This window comes from Balaenoptera acutorostrata, chromosome 5, assembly GCF_949987535.1.
Source record: "Balaenoptera acutorostrata chromosome 5, mBalAcu1.1, whole genome shotgun sequence".
Lineage (NCBI taxonomy): Eukaryota > Metazoa > Chordata > Mammalia > Artiodactyla > Balaenopteridae > Balaenoptera > Balaenoptera acutorostrata.
The window spans coordinates 1448340-1475860 of NC_080068.1; the positions used below are offsets into that span (position 1 = coordinate 1448340).

The window sequence follows — 27521 nt, forward strand, 5'->3', positions numbered from 1 at the left end:
CAACTGTACGTCAATTAAAAATATAAAAAGATTAAAAAAATAATTCTGGATTTAAAAAAAAAAAGAAAGATTAAAATCATACAAATAATAGAACAAATGTGGAGGTAACTTAAGATGAGCTGCATGGGATTGTTGGGTATTAAGGGAACCTTCAGTTCATTCAACCCTGCACTCTTCCCTTTTCAGGCAATAAAGTAAAGAAGATCGAAATACACTGAGTCAAGTGGTATGGTAGCGCTAACATCTATTTCTTTTCATCTAAACTGATCCAGTCATTAAACTGAAAATGAGAGCAAATAAATTGTTGAAAATGTTATTACTACTTCTGATCAGAAAGCTTAGATTAAAGCTCTTTAAAAATATAATACTCAATAAAACCATCCTGAAAGAAAGTGGCAGTAGTTTAATCACCCTTCAAAATGTACCAGTTTGGAGAAAAAGAAAATCCTCAAATCTTACAACCATTTAAAAAAGTACGGATTACAAGTAATATTATACTCAAGAAGGAGAGTTCTCTATATAAAGAATAAAACCACTAAAAATATCAGATCTGGATTTGTGCAGTTTATTTCAAAAATAGGTATGGTTTTGTGAACTAACTGCCTGACAAAAATACGCAGTATATTTTACATTAAGGCTGAGATTTTTTAAAAAATAAAACACTTTTAACAACGTTTTTTGATATGAGAAAAGATGTTATTTTTCAGCCTTTGTAGGTTTCTTAACGTTTTAAAATGATGGTGCTTATGCTACAGTACCCAGAGTGAAACACACATACTCTATTATAAATGACTCCAAAATTAAACAAGAAATTTTCTTTTCTTTCTAAGAGATCTGAAATGTGCACTGGCGCTCACTGTGTGTGGTCGTCAAACAGAAACAGGCTTGCACTGTTTTATTTCAGTTTTGCTTCATTTCTTCCCAAACAATCTCTCACTGCTAATCTACCAGGCCTTTTTTTCCTCTTCTAGCATAAAGGAAACAAAAATTAAAGACATTATTAACTCCTTATGCCCCATCAGAAAGCTGGATATATATCGTTTGGCATCCATTTGCCTGGATTTCTTTTCCATTATGTATTAATGGAGCATGATTGGGGAATATACATTTCCATAAATAATTCTTGAAAACAGCATGAAAATTCTGTAAGTTTTAATTAATGTAGTCAATCTGGTACTATTTTTTTAAAAGCTACGAAGAACTAGCTCTAATTTCAGGTAAACAGCCTATGCTACGTTTTTTTTCTAAACTAACACTTAGTCTAAAATATCAACTTAAAAGAGCAAAATGGAAAGATACATGTTATTCATGTCTTAGTCTAAGGTACCTGGGAATCAAGAAAATGGTACTGAAAACATAATATTACAAAGGAAAGCATATCTCTATATAAAACACATATGAACAGCATTACTTTGTTCGAAATAGTAAGGGATCCCTTGTTTAACTATACGCTCTCTCATTCACTGGTGGAGGGAAAAAGAGTGGGTAAATCATCTTTCAAAGGCGAACCCAATTTTTAATGGCAACACGTGTAACAAAAACTATTTCTGAGAATTTTAAGTAATGCATTAAAACTCTCCTGCTAAGATGTATGGTAATCAGAACCACAGAGTCTTAAAGGTTGATTGGAATAAATATTCATTCAAGCTCCCAAAGACGGCTGCGGAGTTCACTCTCTTATTTGTTAAATATAAAGGATATTAAAATAAACTTTCTCTATAATTGTCCCAGAAAAAAATGTGATTAAACTCAACATTTTTTTTCTATGTATCGATAGATGCAAAATATTCGTTCCGATCATTATAAAAAAGCAGGTAAGGATGATTAGACCCATCAATGCGTACGACACCATAAGTAGGGACTAATTTCTTTACCCCGGGGTGGGGGGGCTGTTCCAGTCCCCAACAACAACAACAAAAAGAAAAAAAAAAGAAAGAAAAGAAGAGATTCCAGTTCCATTCTTTCTTTAAGGAGGACAAGAATGTATCCTTGGCAATACAGCCTGATACCCCAGGACCAGGAGAGTATGTCGTGTCATTACTGCGATTCTTCAGTTTTCTGGTTTATGAATCATCACTACTCTGTCACATACAGTAAGTGAGATAGCTCCATGGGGGGCCCACACACCCCCCCGCCAGGGGCGATGGCAGGTGAGGAAACACTGAACAGCTGCACAGCGACAGACCTCAAGGCAGGAAGTTCACAGTCTACTCAGGGCCTGGGCTGCGTAGCATCTTATCATTACAAAATTAAGAAGCCATCGGGCCAGCGGCCCCTCAGTCCTACTGTGCAGCAGGGGGTTTGCAGTCAGGGAGACCATGGCCTCTGGGGAGCTGGGTGTGTTCATTATGAAGTTCATCTCTGGGAAAAAAGAAAAAAAAAAGTGTGAGCAAGGATCCAGGGGCTTGGAGGGGCACTTGCCCCTGAGCAAGTGCCGCAGAACTTTAAAGCCTCCTCTCCAAAAGGCAAACTTTCTTCCCTGAGGCTTTCCTTCGCTGGTGCACAGATAAGACGGACAGGATGACGCCCTGCTGGCAGGGATGCTGGGGGAGAGGGTCAGGCAGGGAGGCTGCCCTTGAGCAACGTACACTGATAACTCAGAACACTCCGGGAGGCTAGAGAGCAAAATCACTCACTGATTTTCACTCACCGACTCGGGGCAGTTGTTGAGAGCAGAATGAGTGTGGGCTGCATGGAGAGAGCCACGGCTACACGGGATCGGGGCAAAGAGTAAGTGAGGGAATGGCAGGTAAGCTGTCAAAGTAAACTCACACCCTGAAGAGTCAAAGCTCGTGAGACAGTACAATTCATGTATCAATGATCACTCCAGAAAGCCATCTGGCAAGATTAACATCACCAGGTCACATGTGTTAATAAGCAAGGCAGGAACCTACTGTCCTCTTGTCTTGCTTCATCTGGCCCCAGCCTGATGGTTTCCTAAGCATAATGCAAACTGTTTCCCCAGGCAGCCATCACAGGGCAACTAGTTACCAAGAAGTTAGTTACCAAGAAAGACACGTTCAAGAGAGCCCAGGAGAGTGTCAATCCAAAGTCCATATTGACAATTTATCCAACTATTTCAGTAACGATCTAAAAATGTACTGAACTTAATTTTGATGACGCAAACAGAAATACCCTCTTCACCCAAAGTCTCCCAGATACAGTTTCTGGTCTTAGTCACAGTGAATCCCTGGTAACAGGTTAAACCCAGGGGGCAGGGTCATTCACAGTCCAGAGGATGGGTGGTACTTACAGCAGATCTTTATGGGTCTTTATCTCATCTCCAGGCTCAGGAATCTGACACACACATACATATGGAAACACAAGTGTCAGTGAATCCGCTGTTAGTTAAGCTGGGGTGACTGAGTTGTCTGGTCAACTCAGTATTCAACTACTTATTGAAAAACTATAATGGGGCCAGAACTAAGCGAGGTACTGTACATTTCCTGTGTTTTTGTCATTACATATTTTATTTCTTCCACACCACTCCGTGGGTTACACAACCAGACAGCCTATGAGATCATAAAATCAGAGGAAGGCAACACTTGGTGTCAGCATATATATGTTTCTGCTTTCATGTCTTATTCTGTGGGATGATAATAGATTGCTATTAATATAATGTGAAGACACTAGTTCATTTAAAATACTGCACAAATAGCTTCTCAGTTTCAAGTTTATTTTTGTCACAGGTTTGGGATAAATCAAACCTTCGCTATGATACAAGACCTACCATTATGTTTTACAGTAAAATTTGATTGCTTCATATTTAAATATTTAAGAACATTAGATGTGCTAAATCCAAACTGGAAAATATGGACTGTATAACTTTGTGAAAGTGTAGCCATGGCTCCCAAGGGCATTTTAGGCTTAAAACAAATATTAAACTCATAAATTCTGTGAAGCAGGGTACTGTGAAAGGGTGATAAACAGATTCTTAGTGGCTTCATTCAAACAAATAGTCACAGTATCAAAAGGTTTTTAAATAAGTTCATCCTTGTCTAATATTAACACTTTTCCAGGTGAAATTATTAAATTTGATTAAATTTAAATGAAAAATGTTAAACAGTTAAATTAAGAAAAATTTTGGAAATTAACAAAGGACATGGTAGAGAATCTATACTGGGCAAAGTATTTCATAATGGAATAGAGATACAGATATCTCAAATAATCTATAACAGGAAATTGATCAAGACTCACAATGTAAATTCACAGCATATTTTAGAGATACCTCCCTTAACTTCAATTGTACACAGTAAATGATTCTGTTAATAAATAAATAAATTATCATTTTTCCAACTTCAGTTTACATTCTGTTGTTTCTTTTCAGCTGTATCTCAAACAATACTTAAATTTCATAATTTAGTCAGTTGCTTAAATACTATTCCATGGAATTGAGTTTGGGCAATCAAAAAAGGGAAATCCCTGCTTAACGTTACAATATGAATAATATATAATTATTCACAATATTTAAAAAGTATTATATAATAAAATATAATATTATAATAATATATAATATATGAATAATGTATAATTATTCATAATATTTATATGTTAATATATAATTATTTATAATATTTATATATGCAATTATTATAATTATATATATTCTAATTGTAATTATAATTATAATAATATATAAAGTTAAATATTGATCCCGTATTTTCTAATTGGCCTCATGAATTGTTAGTGTGCCGGGTGCATTATTTTTATACCTGGTTAGAATATACATGTTAATTAATGCATGTAGCCCACACCACTTCATGTTCCCAGTGTGCATACTGATTTGCTAAATCTGTCAAAATCATTAATGATATCAGTTTTATATTCTTTTAAATGGTGATACTGATCATATTTGAAAAGTATACTAGGTGACACCATATTTGTATAAATAGTTCTGAATTACCATTATAAGCAGAATGTGATAAACAGCCAGAAGGTTTTCAATATTTTTGTTGCAGCGCAACAAATAGATACAAGTGTTTGAAATAATACATAAAAGAAAGGGAATAAACAATTGCAATACAAATAAAAATAGATTTCCTAAATCCCTGTGAGAATTTTGAAACTTCCTCTTTGGGGTACAAAGGCCATAATATTATTTAATCAGGACAAATATTAAGATAAGTAGGAAAACTGAGATAACTACTTTTTAAAATATATTTTACTAAAACACTGATTTGAAAAGAATAGTTAATAGTTTACCTTTCCCTCCAAAAAAGATAAAATGACACATCTAAAAAATCGACTTTTGGTGGGTACAGAAAGGAAAGATGACACCTTAAAGGGGGAAAAATTAAAACATCACATAAAAGCGTGGACTTTTAAGGTGACAGAGACACTAATAATCTAGAGTGAATAAATTATAGTTATAGTAGTAACCATAGTGACATTTACGAAAAAAAAAAAGAATCAAGCTAAGGAAAGGTTTTTGGTTCTTGGTTTTCCTAAATCTCTTGTTTAAAAGGAGAAAAACAAGTGACCAAACAACTGACCCAGATACATAAGGGCATCTCTTAGTGGTACTTACTGGCATGACAATGTTATAGTGGATGCAGAACCCGGGTTCCGAAGGAAAATACTCATCAGACACAAACCGTATCCTGATCTGATTGCCTTTAGAAATCTGCTTTCCCGGCACAGTGCCAGACCCACACCAGCGCCCCAACACGGCTCCGTCGCTGGGTTCCTCAACCTCGACAAAATCATACCTGCAAGAGACCAAGACAAAAGAGACATCAAAGCATGGTCTGTTATCTTAGGAATTCAAAGTCCATGTGCGTGGAGACAATGAGTCCCTGCGGACCACAGCTGTGAGTTCATCCCAAATTTAACTGCATGACTAGAATAAAGTCTTCCAAAGAAGAGACACAACTGAAAATGCATTCCCAATGAAAGAAATACAAGTCTTCTATTCTAAGCCGTCCGGTTTTACTGGTAACGAACTCCAAATTCATTTAAAGAGCCATGTCAAAACTTAAATATTTTGTACACAGCGACCATATCTGACATTCATGAATTATTCAATTTAATCTCCATTTGGATATGACAGTTTTGCTCCAATCTTAATTTCCATGATCACTGCCCATCACTTTCCGGCGGTCACTCCTGCACCCCCGTCAGGCTTCTTGGCTCCCTTTCCTCATCTGTGTTCCAAGCTTTTCTAGAGCCACTTTTTTTATAGACACGTCCTCCAAATCCCACTCTGTACTGCGCTGCCTCTGTGAGACCTTTCTGGCTGTTCTCAGCTCACCGCCATCTTTCTCTTCCCGATAAACACATACTTTTAACTACGTCTATGCAAGTGATCCATCGTGTTAGCTAGGCTGTTAAACCCTTGAAGAAAGGAATCAATTCTTACATACTTCTGGTTTACACTGCTACACACAGTATCTTAAACCTATGGAATGAATGATTAATACTTTTCTAACCAATGTTAACTTGGGTTTGAAAGTTTCAATCAGTGGCACTCATGGAGAGCAGGGCTGTCCCTTGAGAGAATTGTGAGAAGCGTGTAGAGGCATTTTACACCGTCTCAGTGGGGGGGGGGGGGGTGAGGAGGGCAAGGGCCGTGGACACCCAACAAGGGGCAGTCCCAAAAATGGGTGTTTGCTCCACGCCCTCCAGGCCTTTCAAACAGTTCGCTGGACACTCACGTAGGCAACATTTCTGCTATCGGCCATCTGAGTCTAGAACATAATACTGTCACACAGAAACACAAACATGTTTTGCAGATTTAGTTTAAGCCAAATTTTCTAGAAATAGAACTATCACGTTAAGTCGAAGGAAGTTTCTATACTTTGGAACAACAGCTACTACTTTGGAAAATCAAATCACTAACAGGAACATTGCTTATACTCTTTGCATCACAGTCAAAACCAGAAAACATACCCATTTAGTCTGAGTCTGCTGCTTAAAAGATACAAACATCTGACTACTTCATTTTCCGTTTCTTGTAATGGTGCATGTGTATTTTAATATAAATTACTGTTAGTATTTCAGCTTTACAGAGCATGTAGGCCATTATATTTATTTTTTAAACAACTGCACATAGAAATAGATGATAGCTATTATGAATTGCATTTCACAGTAGTAAAGAGGACATTGCCAAACTTTTCTTAAGGGAGGTCTGACATGGATGAAAATAACTGGTTGATTTTTTAAAAAGTCTAAATTCAGTAGATATCAGAAAACTAAAATTAATATACTTTGTACAGTATAGAACTTACAGAAGAAAAAAACTGATGAAAAAGGACAAAGTGCATAAGGAACCAATTGTACTTATGCATCTTTGTCCTCAAGCTGTAGCCAGAACTCTCCTGCGGTGTGTAACTTAACCTGTTCCAGCCTCCTTTTTCTTGTCCTTAAAATGAGAATGCTACCTGACTCACTGGGATGTTTTAAGAGAGGGAAGGTGGGCAGCACACGCGCGGCGCCTAGACGTCCTGGCACAGAGCTCCCACTCAACAGTTTGCCCTTCCTCTCTACCCAGCACCCCTTTGCTCCCACCCGGCACCTACTTTAATGTGACCCTGCGCGTATGAAAGCAACAAATAAGAAAACTCAGATACCAGAGGAGAGCATATTTCTGCTCGATCACGCGACTAGCCTGGGTGATAAATTATAAATGCACAAGACAGCCGGTGCAACCTTCCCAGGAGTCTTGCTGTGAAGGGGGACCAGGAAGGGGGGCGGGGGGAGGAGGATTTGGGTAAAACAGACTGAGTGGGTATTTCAGACATTACGCGGTATAAAAGTTGATAGCTAGCATTTTAAATCAAAGAGTAATTTTTATATCGAGATTGTTCACAGGTGGAACGAAGTTGCTTTTCGCAGAGTATGCTTGTTCTGTGTTTGGGAGGTGAAGCTATCTGATACGGGTTACCATCAGGACCAGTTTGCAGACAGCTGATTTCAGGCCTGGTCAGTCATCCCACGAGCATCTGTGAAGCACTGTCTTGGCACAAAGTGCTGGGCTAGATTCTCAGGATACAGAGATGAATCCATAGCTTCTATGGGCTCAGAGTTCATTAAACACTGCTGAGTGCTCTCATGAGACTGCTTAGGAAAAAGGGGCAGTGCGGAATGCTGGCAAGGCGAGGGAAACCCGACACAGCGAGATGAGGGTCCGCTTGCAAAGGAGCATCTGGGCTGCCAGTGAGTCCTGACTGACCAGGGGGGACGGGGAGAGTGGAAATGCATTCTAGCAAGAAGCACAATCCCAAGGATGTAACAGAGGAAACCAGGGGCCTCGGGTGGTCCCTTGTGAACAGAGGATGGAGCTCAAGCTGGAAGAACAGGTGTAGGTACGAAGGCCTTGAAATTTCAGCGTCGGATGTTAGAAAAGTAGTTTGGAGACCAATGTTCCAAAGAGGTAAGCCCAGTTTGAAGAGGTTCCACCCTTCTTTAAAATATTTGTCGAGGGCTTCCCTGGTGGCGCAGTGGTTGAGAATCTGCCTGCCAATGCAGGGGACACGGGTTCGAGCCCTGGTCTGGGAGGATCCCACATGCCGCGGAGCAACTAAGCCCGTGCGCCACAACTACGGAGCCTGTGTTCCGCAACAACAGAGGCCGCGATGGTGAGAGGCCCGCGCACCGCGATGAAGAGTGGCCCCCGCCCGCCGCAACTAGAGGAAGCCCTCGCACAGAAACGAAGACCCAACACAGCCAAAAATAAATTAATTAATTAATTTAAAAAAATTTGTCGGCATTTAATTAATCAATTAAGTTTTTAGGTGCTACCTGTATTTTCTTATTATTTTTTATTGAACTATAGTTAATTTATAATGTTGTATTAGTTTCAAGTGTATAGCAAACTGATTCAGTTATACATATACACATATATATATTTTTTCAGATTCTTTTCCATTATAGGTCATTAGAAGATACTGAATAGAGTTCCCTGTGCTGTACAGTAGGTCCTTACTGTCTATGTATTTTTTATGTAGTACCGTGTATCTGTTAATTCCGAACTCTTAGTTTACCTCCCACCATCCCCCCTGCCCCCCCCTTTCCCCTTTTGGAACCATAAGTTTGTTATGTCTGTGAGTCTATTTCTGTTTTGTAAATATGTTCATTTATATTATTTTTTTCAGATTCCACATATAAGTGATATCATATGATATTTGTCTTTCCCTGTCTGTAAATCAACATTTTAAAAAGTCAAATTGCACAGAAAAATCTGGATTTCAGGCCCTTTTAAAACAAATGTGAACATCTGGTCATACTGAATGTTATTAGCCCTGGTGTTACTCCTTGCGTTACTCAGACCTGCAGACTGGCGTCAGCCGCGGGAGAGGAGGGGTCTTCGTCCTCCTCATGGCCTCACCCGAGCAGCTGGGTGCCAGGCACAGAGAGTGTTTACTGCACGAGGTCAGTACGGCCTTCACTCCTTCACGGAAACCGAGGCTGGGCCAGGTGGAAAGGGCTTGAGATGAGACATCCTCCTTCCAGTCTTTAAAAATCCTTGTCTGTTTCCTATGCTGCTTTATTTTTTTTTTCCTTAATAACCAGGTCTTCATTTATTTCCATCACTTGCCCACGTGGGCATCTGGGTTTGCTTCCCTCGCGGACCGTGGGGCTCTGACAGGAGGCTTCAGTGAGGCAGCAGCCTAGATCCAGCATCACAACACATGTGAGGATGCCAGGAAAAAATAGCATCTCAAGCGCGGGCAGAAAGAAAGCCCTTTCAACACAAACATCCTGAAGAGGAGCCCTCAGGGAAGCAGGATGGCGCAGAACGAAGGAAAGAGGGAGGGACGGTGTCCACCCGAGCAGAAGTGGGCCCGCCGTCACTGCCAGAGAAAGACCAAAGAAGATGAAAGCCAAGAAGCCCGTGGGCCTGGCAATTATGAAGTCATTTTCAATCAACTGGTTGGGTGAACACAGAGTGTCAAAAACTTTCTTCAGATCATTTTAAAAAAATGTTATTTTCTAATTTTTAAAAACTGAAGTAAATTTGATTTACAATGTTGTGTTAGTTTCAGGTCTACAGCAAAGTGACCCAGTTAAACTTATATATGTTCTTTTTTAGATTCTTTTCCCTTATAGGTTATTACAAGATATTGAGTAGAGTTCCCTGTGCTGTACAGCAGGCCCTTGTTGGTTATCTCTTTTATATACAGTAGTGTGTATATGTTAATCCCAAACTCCTAACTTATTCCCTCCTCCAGACCACTTTCAAAATAACTACTATAATCTTTCTAATAGAAACGTCTCAAGAGAAAAGAATACCATTTGCAAGGAACCTAAAACTAACAACTCACATAACTATTTTATTATACATAATTTCCTTTTGATTTCTGTTAAAAAAAGAAACACCAGGGACTTCCCTGGCTGTCCAGTGGTTAAGACTCCACGCTTCCACTACAGGGGGGTGCAGGTTCAATCCCTGGTCTGGGAACTAAGATCCCGCATGCCGCCGGCGTGGCCAAAAAAAAAAAAAAAAAAAAACACCGTATGTGTTAATCCGATGTGTAAGCTCTTTATAAGTATTTAAAAGGTGTTTTTAGGGGCTTCCCTGGTGGCGCAGTGGTGAGGAATCTGCCTGCCAATGCAGGGGACATGGGTTTGAGCCCTGGTCCGGGAAGATCCCACATGCCGCGGAGCAACTAAGCCCGTGCGCCACAACTACTGAGCCTGTGCTCTAGAGCCCGCGAGCCACAACTACTGAGCCCGCGTGCCACAACTACTGAAGCCCGTGTGCTTAGAGCCTGTGCTCCGCAACAAGAAAAGCCACCACAATGAGAAGCCCGTGCACTGCAATGAAGACCCAACGCAGCCAAAAATATTTTAAAAAAATTAAAATATAAAAATAAAAAGAAAGATCTTACTGGCCTTAATTCAGCAACTCACGACAGCACACAATTTAGAAAAAAAATAATAATAAAAACAAAAGGAGTTTTAAATCACACTCAGAAATATCTAGATTATCAGTGTTAATGTATTAAGGAATAAATAAGTCTTAAACTTTGCCATATCTAACTTGTATCCTGAGACAAAAATCACTGTCCTGCAGATAAGAGAAGAGTGACAAGTACATTATTACTTGTTTCATGAAGATTTGCTACTGAATTTGACGCCATAAAAAAACAAACAAACCGCATAACCCTAATCTTTATAACAATTTTTGGATTTGCAGTTAGATAGCTGGTAATTAATTCTCACAAGCTCATACAAGTCTGGTGCATACACAAATTTATCATCGTGTTTTAAAGACCTACATAGTTTTTCATTCCATGAAGTTAAATGAAATGAACATCTAAAAAGTGCTCTGTTCTTTGCCTTTCAGAAGTAGAACTTAAGTTATACTACTAATTGTTTCATAGTAAATTTGGCATTTTAGGATTTTTTTTCAAAAGCAGTGTCGTTATGATAATATAATGCTAAGTTTCATCCAATTATTCCACATTAATTTTGTGAATCCAAACAGTAAATCCTCTTGCTAAAAATAGCATTCTTATATTTAAATCATATTCAAGTCATCTAAAACAGACCCAGTGACAATCTACCTGGGACATACTACCATGCCTCATGGCTGCTTCCTAACCTTCAAAACAGAAACAAAACAAAACAAAAACCACTGCCACTTGATTCCATATTTTCCTCCAACTTGTTTATAGAGTGTGGTTGGTAAAAGACTAAAGCATTCAATCCAATTATTTTCCCCAATACTTTGAAATTTTTCTTTTCTCTCATAGAATGCCATGTAGAGAATATGGGACTCATTGCATAAGTTGGTTGGCTGACACACTACAACACAGCTCAAAACATCAAGAAGAAAAGGAAGAGAGAAAACAATGATAAAAGATTATCTGCAGGCCTCAGCCAAATGAACGGGAGAAAATAAAACCAAGCAACGTTTGACCCATAAAAATGAAATTACAAAACAGAATCATCCTCAGATTCAGAAACCTACACATGCCCAGGTGACTTTTCTGGAGACACGGTAATCCTATGTAACACACTCTCAGGTATTAATTTCCCACATGCACAATTGCTCACATCAGTATTTAAGGGATTTACTAAACCTATTTTAGGGGCCAATCAAACATCACTTTCTCACGGAAACATGATACAGTACACACAGCCCTAAGTGGTTTATAATGAGCACTCCCTTTCTCTATCATACCCCTGGGGACCCACGGAGGATTTATGTTCTTTTATGTTTAACAAACAAGTCTGGTACTGTAGACAAAATTTTCGTTCTCACATGGGAATTTAAAAACTGAAGATAGGAGAGCTGCTGAGGACTAAACCAAAGAAATAAATTCACTTGTAAACACAATTGTCCGACACCCAGCTTCCTTCCACGAAAATAAACCAACCCTTCAAAACAGGCTGTTTCTAGTTCACACTAACTAAAACCCTGTCAATTAAATCTACCGCGAGAATGATCGAACCCGAGGGTGGTGTGAAACTCTACCAACAAATAGACATGCATCTTCAGAAGGCCTCATTCTGCAAGTGTCGACGGGAGCCTGGGCTTGCTGGCGAAGGTAATAAACTTAACAAGATGACAGTTATCCAGCAGTGCTCGCTGGCTTACACTTCGGTTTAACAGAAGACAACCCAGACACAGAGTAAAAGTTTTAAATCCCTATTTGGGCACCAGAATGGTCATCCATACTTTACCTTATAATGAAAATAAATTTTAATAATTATGCGTGTTGGTGGGAATGCAAATTGATACAGCCACTATGGAGAACGGTATGGAGGCTCCTTAAAACACTAAAAATAGAGCTACCATATGACCCAGCAATCCCACTCCTGGGCTTATATCCAGAGAAAACTGTAATTTGAAAGGATGCATGCACCCCAATGTTCATTGCAGCACTATTTACAATAGCCAGGACATAGAAGCAACCTAAGTGTCCATCGACAGATGAATGGATAAAGAAGATGTGATACATACATTCAATGGAAAATTATTCAGCCATAAAAAGGAACAAAATAATGCCATTTGCACAGACGTGGATGGACCTAGAGACTGTCACACAGGGTGAAGTAAGTCAGAAAGAAAAAAACAAATATCATATGATATCATTTATATGTGGAATATAGAAAAATGGTACAGATTAACTTATTGGCAAAGCAGAAACAGAGACGCAGACGTACAGAACAAACGTATGGATACCAAGGGGGGAAGCAGGGTCGTGGTGGAATGAATTGGGAGATTGGGATGGACATATATACACTATTGATACTATAAATAGAATAGACCACTACGGAGAACCTATTGCATAGCAAAGGGAACTCTACTCAGTGCTCTGTGTTGACCTAAATGGGAAGAAAATCCAAAAAAGGGGATGTATGTATACGTATAGCTGATTCACTTTGCTGTACAGCAGAGGCTAACACAACACTGTAAAGCACCTCTACTCCAATAACAATTTTTAAAAAATTATACACGTTACACATAGTCATTGCTCTTTATACATTCCTTTGATCCTCACAAAAATCCTAAAAGGTTAATACTGTTATTTTGCCCATTTTACAGATTATAAAATATGGAAAAGCTAAGTACCCAGCCAAGGTCACACAGCAACTAAGTGTAGAGCGAAGGCTTCAGTTTTGGGAGCTGAACTCCAAAGCCCATGCTCTCAAGAGCGAAGCCGTACTGCCTATTATATTTAAAATATGCCTACTTAATTATATTTCCTCTATTCTGAGGCTTAACAGTATAGAATTTATGTGTCTTTGTTCAGATTGGCCAAATGAACTTGTTCAGTGGCTGGAGAACCATTAACAGTCATTCAAATAAATTGATCAGTCAACTTGATAATTTGGGCATATACATTTACAGGTATTTATTTTAACTGGCTCAGGACTGTTTACTTTTAGGCACTCAAAATTCGTTATGGAGAACTTTAAACCTACGTAGGAAATGCGTAAGTCAAACCAAAGAGCACGCTTCAGAGGGAGGACAACATACGATGGAGTAATTCTCAGGAAAATATGAGAGTTCTACGTGTAAAAAATTGGGATGTTTACTGTACGTGGTAGGAAGTGAAGAGTTTTAAATTATCTTATTACTAAATAAAAATATTGCAAATATATAAGCCATGAACTCAATCTACAAAGCTAGAAAAATTAAAAAAAAAAAAGAAAACCAAGAGAGTATAAAGTGAAAAAAAGTGAAGACTAAAACTCTAAAAGATATATTCAAATACCAAATTAGGATTCAGAATTAAAACCAAGAGCTGGTTCTCAGAAAGGAGTTGGGGGAGAGAGAGAGGGGGTCAAGAATTTCCATGCATAGGAGTAAGGAAGATGTAATACACAGATAAAAATGGATTTCACACCTGTAAGTATGTTTTAGGCAACACTATTGCCAATTAAATCTGAAACGCTAGATGACATGGGTGCCTTACTAGGAAAACGTAAATTACAAAGGTTGACTAAAAAAGTGGGAAAAGTGAACAGACATAACTCTAGAAGAAACTGAAAAGACTGTCAAACATTTATCAATAAAAAAAAGATGCAATGGCATGGGATTTATAGAAGAGTTCTGTTTGATATTAAAGGAATGTATAATTTCAATGTTATGTAAGCAATTGTAAAAAAAAATGGAACATGGCCAGATATTCACTCAATTAATAATAATAAAAGCTAGCCTAAGTCTTACGAATATAGTTAACAATACTGTATCATATACTTGAAAGTTGCTAAGAGAATGGATCTTAAATGTTCTCACCACAAAAAAGAAGTAGAATGACGTGGTATGAAGGGGCTGTTAGCTAATGCCACAGTGCTAATCATACTGCAATATATAAGTGTTTCAAATCAACAGGTTGTACATCTTAAACTTACACAATGTTACATGTCAATTATATCTCAATAAAGCTGGAAAAAATTAAAATTTCTAATAACTGAAAAAAAGTACTGTGTCCAAGTTTTTTGAAATGGCAGTATCAAACATGTAAAATGAAGACCAAGTTCACTCATAAATGGAGGGAAATGCAAAAATTCTAAATAAAATTTAATCAAATATCGTTCATTAGTGGGTTAAAAGCATACTTCTTGACAGAATATGGATCTGCATCATGAACTTGAGGATTAATGTAATGATGATCTTTTAGAATATTCAAAGGAGAAAAACTATATGTTCATATTAGTAAATGCTGAAAAAACATAATAAAGTCAATTATACTTAGATAAAAACGGAGTCAACTAACTGAAGAGCAGGAAACTTTCAAATCATGGTAAAGTTACACAACAGAAATTAACTGCAAGTGTTACACTAAATAAAATCAAAGTCATTCTCATTAACATTAGAACAAAGACAGGATTGGCCATTCTCGCTACTATTTTCAGCATTTTGGGGGGAAGCTCAAGCTAATTTAATAAGAGAGGAAAGCAAATAAACGTAATAGAAGCAGGAGAAAAACGATCCTTAGTTGATAACAGATCCCTTAAGAACAGACAGTAGTCGGATAAGCACAGAAACTGGAAAAGCTTTGCCATCATGCAGGTGCGTGGCTTGCGCATGGGGGGAGGTAGGGGTAAAGAATGGGCTCCAGGCTGTGAATAGTCTGAAGATCTGATAGGAGATGGTCTGGGTGTGAGAGAAAAACAGGTATCAAAGACGATTTCAAAGTTTTTGGCTTTTAAAAACCACCTGGAACTAAAATAGAATTTAGTAAAGTGACTAACTGTGAGATCAGTATACAAGCATCAATAGTTTTTCTTTATGACAGTAAAAAAAAAAAAAACAAAGTTAGAAACCAAATAGGGAAAAATGTCTTTCAGCGAACTGTAAAAATGTGTAGTAATAAACGTAACAAATAAAATATAAACACTCTATGAAGAAAGGCAAACAATATTATTGAACGACAAAAAGGTATGCGTTTACGATAACTTTTACCAAAATCCCAAGTCTTCTAGAATATCTGTGCAAAATAATAACCACAATAATAAAGCAAACAATATGGAGTACATACTGCATGCAGATACTTTATAAATATTAAGTGATTCAATCTTCAAACACAATCCTATCTGTAGCTCCTATTATTATACCCATATTAGAGATGAGAAACGGGTATAAAGAGGTAACAGAGCAAGTCATGCAGCGAAGAGTAATGGGGAGGCAGGTCCCTGCTCTGGGCTTCAGAGCCCATACTCTTAGCCATTACATGACACTGTCTCTAGCGAAACAGGACACAGTGGAGCCTCCCTGATTGCCTTCTTTCCACTGAGAATAATATTCATTACCTCTCAAGGCTGTCGTGAAGGGTCAATGAGAGAATGTATGTATATGAAGTAATTAGAACGATGCCTAAGGAGTAAACTGCCCAATAAGTGGTATTTTTTTTTTTTAGTAACTGCTATCGTCACAATCCCACATGCAATACTCTGCTCTGAGAAAGAGCGGACCCCCGAGCTCCTCATCGGGCCACAAGCTGCAGGAATCACTACTTCTGGCTCGAGGCGGACCTCAGAACCAGCCTCCCTGGCCCTTCTTCCCGAAGCCTACCTGCCTAGAACAACACAAGCACACATGCCTTGCTATTAATTATTATTACCGGTTGCTCCTTTCACTGTAGTAGAAGACACATTCATGAATGCAGTGGGAAAATATCGAATTCTTACATTTTGTGTCTGTATTTTACATCCTACAAAACAGGCACAGGAACAGGATCAACTGGATGGCCGTTGTGGGAATGAAATGAGTTAATGTAAAAAAAGCACCCACCTACCCGCTCAGCATCCTTTCCGAGACTCAGCAGCCCTTGAAACGTATTACCCCTCCCCTCAGCCAACTACTACGTGCGTGGGTGATGGATGCACTGTTACAGAAACATCACCTCGTACCATTGTGCAATTCCTGAAACTATGCCGAGATGCAGGCAGCTCCCGTTCCCAGGTCAACTCAGAGCTCCCCTGCGAGACAAGGTTCCGCTCTGCTCTGAGGACCACTCTTAATCATCATTACTATCTGGTAATTATTCTTACAATAAAACCTCACTAACACTTAGGGCTGCCTAGTGTGACGCTTTGTGGCGTGTGACTGTCTATTGACCATATATTGACTGAGTCACTATTAAGCTGGTCATAGTTAAGTAACAATTATAAAAATGATAGACAATATACCTTTGCTACACGTGCCAACTACTAAACCACTGTAGTACAGAAAGAAACTGGAGGGACTAAATTGAAGAAATGAAATTAACATTCTCCTTAGACTTAAGCAAAGTTTTTCTCTCATGGATTACCATCTCGTTTGTTTTCCCTTCTACTTTCAATACATAGGGTAAGGATAAAGGAGAATTTGCCTGTAGAAGTAGGTGGATATAGGAAAAAAGGACTTCCTGTAATGCATTCCAACTCTTGAGTTTAGGATACTAGGAATATTGAAATGGGAATGCCCATGTCAAGGCTTACTTAAAGGGCCTCAAAATTTAAGAGAACGAAGGCCTACGGATATACTCTTGTCCACCCAATATCAAGACCAATCCAGGCATAGGAAACCCACAATTAACCATCACCCAAAGGCACGCTACGGACTACTCCTTCTGTATGCTGTTTACCTACCAACCAAACAGATTCTTTGAATAGCTGAATTCCATTGCCCAAACGTATTCACAAAAGGCCGTAACATCATTAATCAAGACATTTGCAAAGGATTGCTGTTGGTTAGTTTGGTTCATTTTTTACCTATGCTGTATTGTCCTTACACTTGCACAGACAGACCAAGGTGCACTAGGTACGGGTTTATCTAAAGCTGAGAGAAATATTTAAGTAGTGTGATAATAAAATTTGGACCAGATTCATGCAATGCTTATCAAAGCATTATCATGACTTCAGGCCTGATTTTAAAAGAAAATATTTAAATGGCTGATTAGCAGCATAAGGGATTTTAAAAGGCTCATCTGTTGAGATACACAAATTTACCTTTTGGTGATAAAGTCTGTGTAAATGGCAAAATAAGTTTGTTTTAAAATACACCAAAGTGAAATAAAAATATTCTTCCTCTTGGGATACTAGAGAATTTCTGGCATAGTCCTGAATATGAGTGTTTTTTTTTTAAACTTGAGGTACTTATTTTGAGCATTTATATTTATTAAAATTTACTTCATGATGGAATGACTTCTGAGAAAATATCCTCTGAAAAAAATAGTCTCAGAGTTTAAAAAAAATTTCAGGCCATCCAGCATAACTCATTATTCAAAGTTTTAAAATCACTAAGAACAGACCCATAGCCTAGTACTTTAACAAACACGAACAGATGTGCAGAGCACTTCAGTCTTGAGTCATGAACTCCTTATTTTAAGGAAATAGCTGCCCAGTATTAACCGGCTCTAGACATCATGTCCCTCTTGGCAAAATGAAGCACCAAACTAGACAGTCCAGAAGGCATTTTTAAAAACCTTAGCTTTCTTTTTTTTTTTTTTCTGGTTTAAGATCCAAATCACATTTCCTTCAATGTGTATAGTCATGTCCAAAAAAAAAAAAGCAGCTTAAACACAGAGCATATGACTAGAAAACACCCACTACTACATTTTTCTGGACTATTTTATTATTTCCCAAGGCCTATGTGGCACTGCAATCACCGGATATCATCATTTTCTACAGACAATATCCATGGAAACCAACTTGTAAATATCAGCATATTATGAAGCCAGAGAAAAACATACAGTCCTGGAGGTGCTGAGGCACTGAGCAAACGTGCCAACAAGGAGCCCCGTGCGGTGCACGGCCCACTCCCTAACCAGGCAGCCCGGGGTTCGGGGCTCCAAGCCCCCCAGGAGTGAAGGTCCCTCCCCTCCTCCTAACCAAGGCACTTCCACAAAACTCTTCCAAGTGCCAACTGGTCCACCTGGAAACCTAGGGCTCCAAGACTGCAGAGCTGTCTAGCAGCACAAAATCCTTTTTCTTACATGCCGTGCAGCACAAATCACACCTTAAAAGGTCATCCTTATGGGGAAAGAATCTAAAAAAGAGTGGATATATGTATACGTATAACTGATTCACTTTGCCGTACAGTAGAAACTAACACAACATTGTAAATCAACTATACGCCAATAAAAATTAAAAAAAAAAAGAAAGGTCATCCTTTGGAACACAAAAGCAGATTTTGGAATTCATGTGACATAGTCTCCATCTGACTCTTCTGAAAAGAAATGATCCCTCATCCCTCCTCAGATACACCAAGGAGTGATTCCAAGAAGTACCCATAGGATGGGATCCAGCATAGAGAAGATGCTTAATTAATGGAAGTTTTTATTATAGAATGAAAATTCTATTAGTTTCCTAGACCCTCTCGTTTCTGTGCTGTCCAAGTCATAAAAGTGGAATTTTACTGCTATTTTGTTTACTTTTTCTACTTTGTCTTCAGTGATCACTCTACAGAATACAGGTATATATTTGTGTGTGTATATACCCCCATGCATATGTAAATATACCCACACATATACACATATACACACATATATGCATGTGTGTCTTTAGGGTATAAATATGTAGAGTATAAGTAGAATAGGTAAAATTCTACTCATATCACTTTGATTTTTATATCACCCCCTAAGTACGTATGTATTTACTTTAAACATGTTCATTATCAAGCTATTCATATATATATTTCATACATATATGAAATCCAGAAACTGAATTAGGTAAAGCTGGAATAATTTTTTTTTAAAGTTTACTTAGCAATTTTGAAAAGAATCAATCTTCACTTTGAGTTTTTCTAAGATCATCACTTTTATTTCTAATGCCAAAAGATTTATGGGATATATGGGATTATATTTTCCTTGGAACCTGACTACAGAATGAGGCAGAAGAAAAAAAAAATAAGAAAGGAAAAAGGACTGTCATTTCTCGAGAAACTAAACAAAACAAAAATCTTCATGTTAAAGAAAACACTGCATTTTGCTAGGTGATTTGACCACTCTGGTAAGTCCAGCTAAGGCAATTGCTTCATATTTTGTGGCATGAAAAGGGAAATAAGAAATGCTAGGCTTCGTGTGCACCTGGCTCAACCCACCTTCCTGGGCAATATCCCTGGGCCGGGTTTGTTTTGGCCATAGGATTGTTTTATTTTCCTCTTCTCACTTTAAAAACTTTCCTCTTGCTCCATATTTCTTTCCTCATCCTGTTAAAATTACCCCTTCAAGGGGCTTTGATATCCAGGACTCTTACCATATAGCCTTTAATAGGTTCCTGGGCTACCAGAAAATTCAGCTTTTTTTTAACAGTTTTCGTAGGTTCTTCACCCCTTGACAGAGGGGTAGAATAGCTTTTTTTTTTTTTGAATTATCTCCTGACTTCTATTCATATATTCAGAAATTTTTATCTACCTACTTATTCTACAGCCTCAATGTCCTCTCTGAAAATGACAGGAATCAATCATGAATGTCACTTCTTAATTTTATTAATCTTATAGGTAAACAAGAAAATAATATAAATAAAGGTGAAGAGTACCAAATCATGTGCTATATAGGCAAAACTGAAGTCTAATAGGAGCCACTTGCAGCAACTTATGTACTCTGGTTTCAATTACAAAGCTGTTCATATTTTCATTTAAACTAGAGTTTAAAACATGAAAAAAAAATACACATGTAAATGTCTTTCTAATACTGTATGAGCGCAGGATATAAGCTTAGAATATAAGCTCTTATTAGGCAGGGGCTGCATTTCTTTTCTTTTCTTTTCTTTTTAATCTCCACGTCCCCAGCCTCTAACTACTATCTGACACCAAGGCACAAACACTGACCCATTCATTCCATTTGGCTGACACGCGAACCGAAGTGCTTCAAACCACACAGGAAAGTGAAAGATAAGGCAACACGCATCCTCTCCCTGCCCCCGCCCTCCGCAAACTTCAGTTCAGAGATCTGACGAGACACAGACAATTTTCCCGTCTACTTGTGGGCTTTTGGGCAACTGAGCAATTGTGGGCTACTCAGGGCTTTAGTCATCTTGAACCTCAACCTGGGCGAGACAGCAAAGCTCACCAGATGGCGAACATGATCCCAGTTTTCAATACAGCAACTCCAGTGATAATACTCCTGTCATTGGTCAAGAACGCACTATATCACCAATTATGACTCATGGGTTCCAAGCACACACAGCAGGACATTTCACTGGATCTACTTAGAAGCTGCCTAATGGCAACTTTTAAAATACTGAGCATGGAATCCTTTAGAACAATGGATCCCACACTCAACACTTCAAAAGTTGACCGATTAAGTCCTGCACGACTAATAGTATTAGCTCTACGGTTTCACTCGGCACAGTTACGTGTACCCTTCACATTGCAGCTGAATGTCATCTTCTCAGAGACGTCTCCTGTGAATCCCACAGGCGAAGATGTTGCAACCTTCCCCAGCAAAGTCCACACTACACACATTACTATTTTCTTACTATTCAATGCTTTCTAGAGGCCAGGGGCCCATCTAATAATCTTTTTATTCCCAATGTTTAGCACGGTCTTTGGTCCATACATAGCAAGGACTAAATGACTGATGAGTGGGATGGATGGATGGATGGATGGATGGATGGATGGACGGACAGATGGATGAGTTTACACATGAATATATGTTAACATACATATTTATATACAAATATAAGTAGAGTAGGCAACCAAATAGACATGATTACACATGTGGTCTTGAAATACTCCTATATAACTAACATTTATACTCTTGAACATTTTATTCTTCTTTCTCTAATTCTGCCTATTCACGTTAAATACAAGCATAACTTTCTCAAAAATAATTGCAAGTGGCTTTTAAAACATGAGGACTCTAGACTTTATTCAGAGTAATAAATTAACACCTTTTTTTTTTTTTTTTTTTTTGGCCATGCCGTGGCTCGTGGGATCTTAGCTCCCCGACCAGGGATTGAACCCATGCCCTCAGCAGTGAGAGTGCAAAGTCCTAACCACTGGACTGCCAGGGAAGTCCCAAATTAGACACCACTTTTTAGAAATTCATTATAAAGTTATTCCTCCTTCATTTCCTCACATGCTAATCATTACCACGGTGAGCTCTCTGATTTGCTGTGTACACCTTGGCACGCTAGCTGAATACTAGTTACGCAACTTGCTGTCTTTGAATTCTATGGTCTAGGTATCCGGCTGTTCCTTTTTCAAATCGTCTCCAAGTAGGGACCCATGCTTATACATCTCAACCTCACCAGTGTTTCTATACTGAATAAAGGCCTGTAAAAGCAGTATTAATTACATATTCTCAAACCTCAAGGCTTCTTGTTACCATCAATCACTCTCTTTTTAAAATTTTTATTGAAATATAGTCGAGTTAAAGAAAATGTTGTTCGTTTCAGGTTGACAGCAAAGTGATTCAGTTATACATACATGTATACATATATATTCTTTTTTTTACATTCTCTCCCATTATAGGTCATTATAAGATAACTGCGTGTAGTTCCCTGTGCTATACAGTAGGTCCCTGTTGGTTATCTATTTTGTATATAATAGTGTGCATATTTCAATCATTCTCTTTGACTAAACATTTTACCTCTTTCAAGGAAGTAACAAGCAGGACCGTAGCTAAGTTTTTCTAGCTCTCCCCACCTGCTTTGTTAAACAGGAGATTAATGAATTATGAAGTGCTTTATGACTAATGCTTCCTTATCACACACAACCCAGCCCATGAATTGTTAGTGCAAATATTTTTGTTCATTTCAAAATATTTTTGCCGATTTCCTCTCTCTGTACTGAAATCCCATGATTTCAGGCCCTGGTTACCATAATCCAGATGATTCTAGTAGCCGACCCTAATCCATACTCTCTTCCCCTCCTTCTACACGCTGTGAGGCTTACCCACCTTCAGGACTGGCCTCTTCCCTACAACACACACTGCAGCACACGCCACAAGCACCACATACAAAACCACGAGTGGTGACTTAATCTGCTTCTCTGCCAAGTCAGAGCCTTGGACATTATATTTTTCATTTAAACTGAATACATTTAATTCTGGTTTACAGGTTGATATTTTGAGAGTTTGCTTCACCTAAGCCTGGCCTTCGGAAGCTGGTTCAATGTGCTATTCAAGCCAAATTTTGATCATCTCAGGTGAAGGCCACCTTCCGGTGGTGAGTTCACGGCGGTAAATACCAGCTTCTGACATCTCCTGGCAACCACCCTGCTTGTGACCTTCTCAGGCTGTTCATTTCTGTTCAGACTTCTCCACTTTGAGAATCTTATTCTATTCTTCACAATTTAGCATTCCATTTCACATTACCTTGTGTCTTTCAAGCACTGGTATCTCTGGCTAGTTTAGATGCTCCCTGAGGGCAGGGATTATGCTAATGCTCCTACTATGTCCCTTACACTTAGTGGGCCTTCACTAAGCACATAATTAATCTCTGGTCCCAGGAGGGAAAGCTCACATCACCTTACTGCAGCACAGTAAACCAGAGCATCAGCGAACTTGAACTTTGCACCGATTGTAAACATTTGATGAACATAAATTCCTATTATTAGCAAACAGTCTGAGGATGGAATTATGAGTTGTAAAGTAGTTGTGACTACTTAATTATCAAAATCTTCGGATAGGAAGTACATTGTCGATGTGATCGTGACTATTACTTAATGATTTAAGCTACCAGGTGTTATTTGTATTTAGTTTTATGATGAACGAGAAAGATACATAATGATGTTTTTCTTGCCTAGCAAATGATACAGCAGTTAGTACAGACAGGGATAATTCTACTCTTAGATAATGCTTCAACTTGGAGCAAAGGTATGAATACAATCTTTACCGTTTTCCAGCTCTGTCTATTTGGACAGTTTTTACATCCTTTTTCACCTGTATCCTCTTTAGTAAAATAAGGATAATCCCTCCTGTGAAGGATTGCTGAAAGATTAGAGCTCGCGTGAGTAACTAACCTAGTTTGTTTTGCAAACCTAGTTTGCTTTGCAAACAGTAGGCGCTCCGTAACTGGTGCTATTTGTCACGTAGCTCCCATCTGCTAGGGTTCTCTGCCCAGGCCCTCAGAGACCTGACAGCATCAGAAAAGGAGTGTAGTCTGCAAATAGCCGGCAGCAAACAGAGTATCTTCCTCTCTCCCTCCCTCTCTTCTTTTTTTCTTCCCTTCCCTTTTTCTTTCTTTCCTTTCTTTGCAGGCTGCGTGGAAAACTTTGAATTGTTTTTTTAAACGTTCCTTTTTGTCTCCTAAGAAATTCCTCATATTCAAGTTCTTCAGAGATATAAACAAGAATCTGAATTTTGCTAAGCATAAAAGAGCAGTGTCACACTTTGGAGAATGATGTTGATCTCTTACCGTCACGCTTTTGGACATCCTTAACCTAGATAAATAGTAGGGAAACTACGATTAGAGAGTTTCGGGGGGCAAAATGCTCTCGGATAACATACAGTGCAGGCCTCATTTCTGCCGAGATTAACCCCGATGCCCCAGCAAAAACAGTGCCTACCACAATCCCATGAAATAATTTTCGAAGCGATGAATTAGGACTGGTTCCATTTACACAAATATTTTGATACCATGAACTGGCTCGCTTATTCAGACGGACGGGCAGAGATGGAGAGCCACAGATAGGAATGTGGAGAAGTGGGTGATTGAAGTCAGTGCGCGGGGTTTCTGCTGAGAAGGAGTCGGGGGTTAAGGCAGCTGCCATATGGGGAAACGATCTGGGTCTCTCGGCAGACAGGGAGCACGGTCTACTTGACTATTGACAGTGTATATTCAGACATGTGTCCAAGTGCTGGAAACAGCTATTGAGGAATCACTTTAGGGGAGAAATCTTTGAGCAATGAGGTTTCAACATGAACTGTACGTGATGGATAAGTCCTTTACTACCACCCGACTGTCAGCAGTGCGTTCACCAGAGTTGTTGGTTCCATTACATTTAGGGATTTGTCATGGGCTTGGGTCATATGGTTAAGAGTTTGAAAATGACAACAGAAACAACTAAGCCCCTGAGAGATTTCTGGGCGGTGAAATTTCTGTCCCATTAAGTTAAATGTAAAGGAATCTAAAATATGATACAAATGAACTTATTTACGAAACAGAAACAGACTCACAGACATAGAGAACAGATTTACGGTTACCAAAGGGGAGGGTGGGAGAGGGACAAATTAGGAGTTTGGGATTAGCGGATGCAAACTATTATATATAGGATGGATAAACAACAAGGTCCTACTGTATAGCACAGGGAACTATATTCAATACCTTGTGATAAACCATAATGGAAAAGAATATGAAAAAGAATGTATATATTTTATATATATTTATAAAAGAATATATATGTGTACATACATATATATATATATATATATATATATATATATATATATATAAACTGAATCACTGTGCTGTACACCAGAAACTAATACATTATAAATCAAGTATACTTAAAAAAAGAATCAATATTACTGCAAAGGTTCATATATAAAACTACAGTTTAAGAAATATGAAGTGTGACTTCCCTGGTGGCGCAGTGGTTAAGAATCCACCTGCCAATGCAGGGGACACGGGTTCAAGCCCTGGTCCGGGAGGATCCCACATGCCGCAGAGCAACTAAGCCGGTGAGTCACAACTACTGAAGCCTGTGTGCCACAATGACTGAAGCCTGCACACCTAGAGCCTGTACTCTGCAACAAGAGAAGCCACCGCAATGAGAAGCCCGTGCACTGAAACAAAGACCCAACACAGCCAAAAATAAAATGAATAAATAAATTTATTAAAAAAAAAAGAAATATGAAGGGATTTTGTTCCCATAGGAACAGAAAAGTTATAATATTATCCTATACTTTAATATTTTCAAAGAACTTTTATAAAACGTTACTTTATAAACGCAAAACAAATGTTAGTGTGACCCTATGTGTGTGAATAGTCCAAGGAAACACAGATCTTTCAGTGGTGGAAGAGACTTGAACCTTTGTCTGGGACCCAATCCCCTTACTTTATTTTATTTAAAGAATATAATGATAAAACTGGCTCAGGATTTTAACCAAAACCATGTAGCTAATAGTAAAGGACAGAGCTGAATCTGAAACACGTCCGGCATTCCAAGCCATGTTTCTTCCATGTACATAACAGTACCCTCATCATAATTCTCTCATGTACATAAGTGGCCAGTTCATCCTACTAAAAAACCTAAGTCATTAGTATGGTACCTGGAGCAAAGTACAAATGGAATTTCTCCATTTCCCAAACTAGTAGCCCTAATACTGTGTGTACTGAAAAAGGCATTCAGAATTTCACCTGGATGCATGCGGAAGAATCTGCTCTCCTCACGGTCTCCTGTGGGATTTTAAAAAGAGGATAGGAACATACAGCTTTGTGCACCAGGAACCTGACTGTTTGTATGGACAGAAATTAAAGAAGGCGTACATTACTGTGGGCAAGAGCATCTTTCTATATCTACATAAGAAGAAGCACCTCCCTAAGATTACTAACACTGCGCGCGCTCTGAGCCAGAGTCCCCAGAGTCTACTCCCTGGGGCAGGACTCCTTGCACACGGCCCTCCTCTGAGTGGGCATCTATGAACACACAGGTCTCCCTAGTTGTCCTTAAGCCAGGTGGCAGCTTATACAACATGCATCGTCGCCAATATTCGATTGCATCTCATCTGAAGGCAAGTCACAGCTACCACAAACCCTACCTCTAGAGGGTGAGGTTCCCTTGATTTCATTCAATGAAATGTTAAGGTGAGGTCCACTCCACAGCGTTTTCCTTTAAATACTGTAATCCAGTAGAAGAACTTTCTCCTTGATTTTATGATATCCTCTATATACCAACAGAAAATCCCTCTTCCCCCGTTCTTTTTGTACATTTCAGTGAATGATCAAAGTTGGGTCTGCCTGCACAGAATCAGTCCACTGGGCTCACAGCGAGTCTGCCTCACCTGCATGGTGATAATATTCATACACATATACTATTCGTATCCTTATAATATTCATATTATAATACCCATATACTATTCATATCATTATGCTATTCATATACTATTCATATCATTATAATACCCATATACTATTCGTATCCTATAACACCCATATACTATTCGTATCCTTATAATATTCACATACATATACTATTCGTATCCTTATAATATACATATACTATTCGTACCCTTATATTCATATACATATACTATTCGTATCATTATAATATTCATATACTATTCATATCATTATAATACCCATATACTATTCATATCATTATACTATTCATATACATATACTATTCACATCACTATACTATCTATATACATACACTATTCATATCATTATAATATTCATATACCTATACTGTTTGTATCATTATAATATTCATATACTATTCATATCATTATAATACCGATATACTATTTGTATCCTTATAATACCCATATACTATTCATATCCTTATAATATTCATATACATATACTATTCATATCCTTATATTCATATACATATACTATTTGTATCATTATAATATTCATATACATATACTATTCGTATCATTATAATATTCATATACGTATACTATTCACATCATTATACTATCCATATACATACACTATTCATATCATTATAATATTTGTATACCTAT

General features: G+C 38.3%; 1 protein-coding gene across 4 annotated transcripts in view; it reads right to left on the minus strand.

Annotated features, from left to right (window-relative positions):
- The window catches only part of PDGFC (platelet derived growth factor C), a 218303-nt gene that overhangs the window by 48640 nt on the left and 142142 nt on the right, over positions 1 to 27521 (minus strand). For all 4 annotated transcript variants that reach the window (XM_057546247.1, XM_057546246.1, XM_057546249.1 and 1 more), the window contains one exon: positions 5528 to 5708. In XM_057546247.1, the coding sequence (XP_057402230.1) occupies positions 5528 to 5708 (181 nt within the window). The remainder of the gene's footprint in view (positions 1 to 5527; positions 5709 to 27521) is intronic.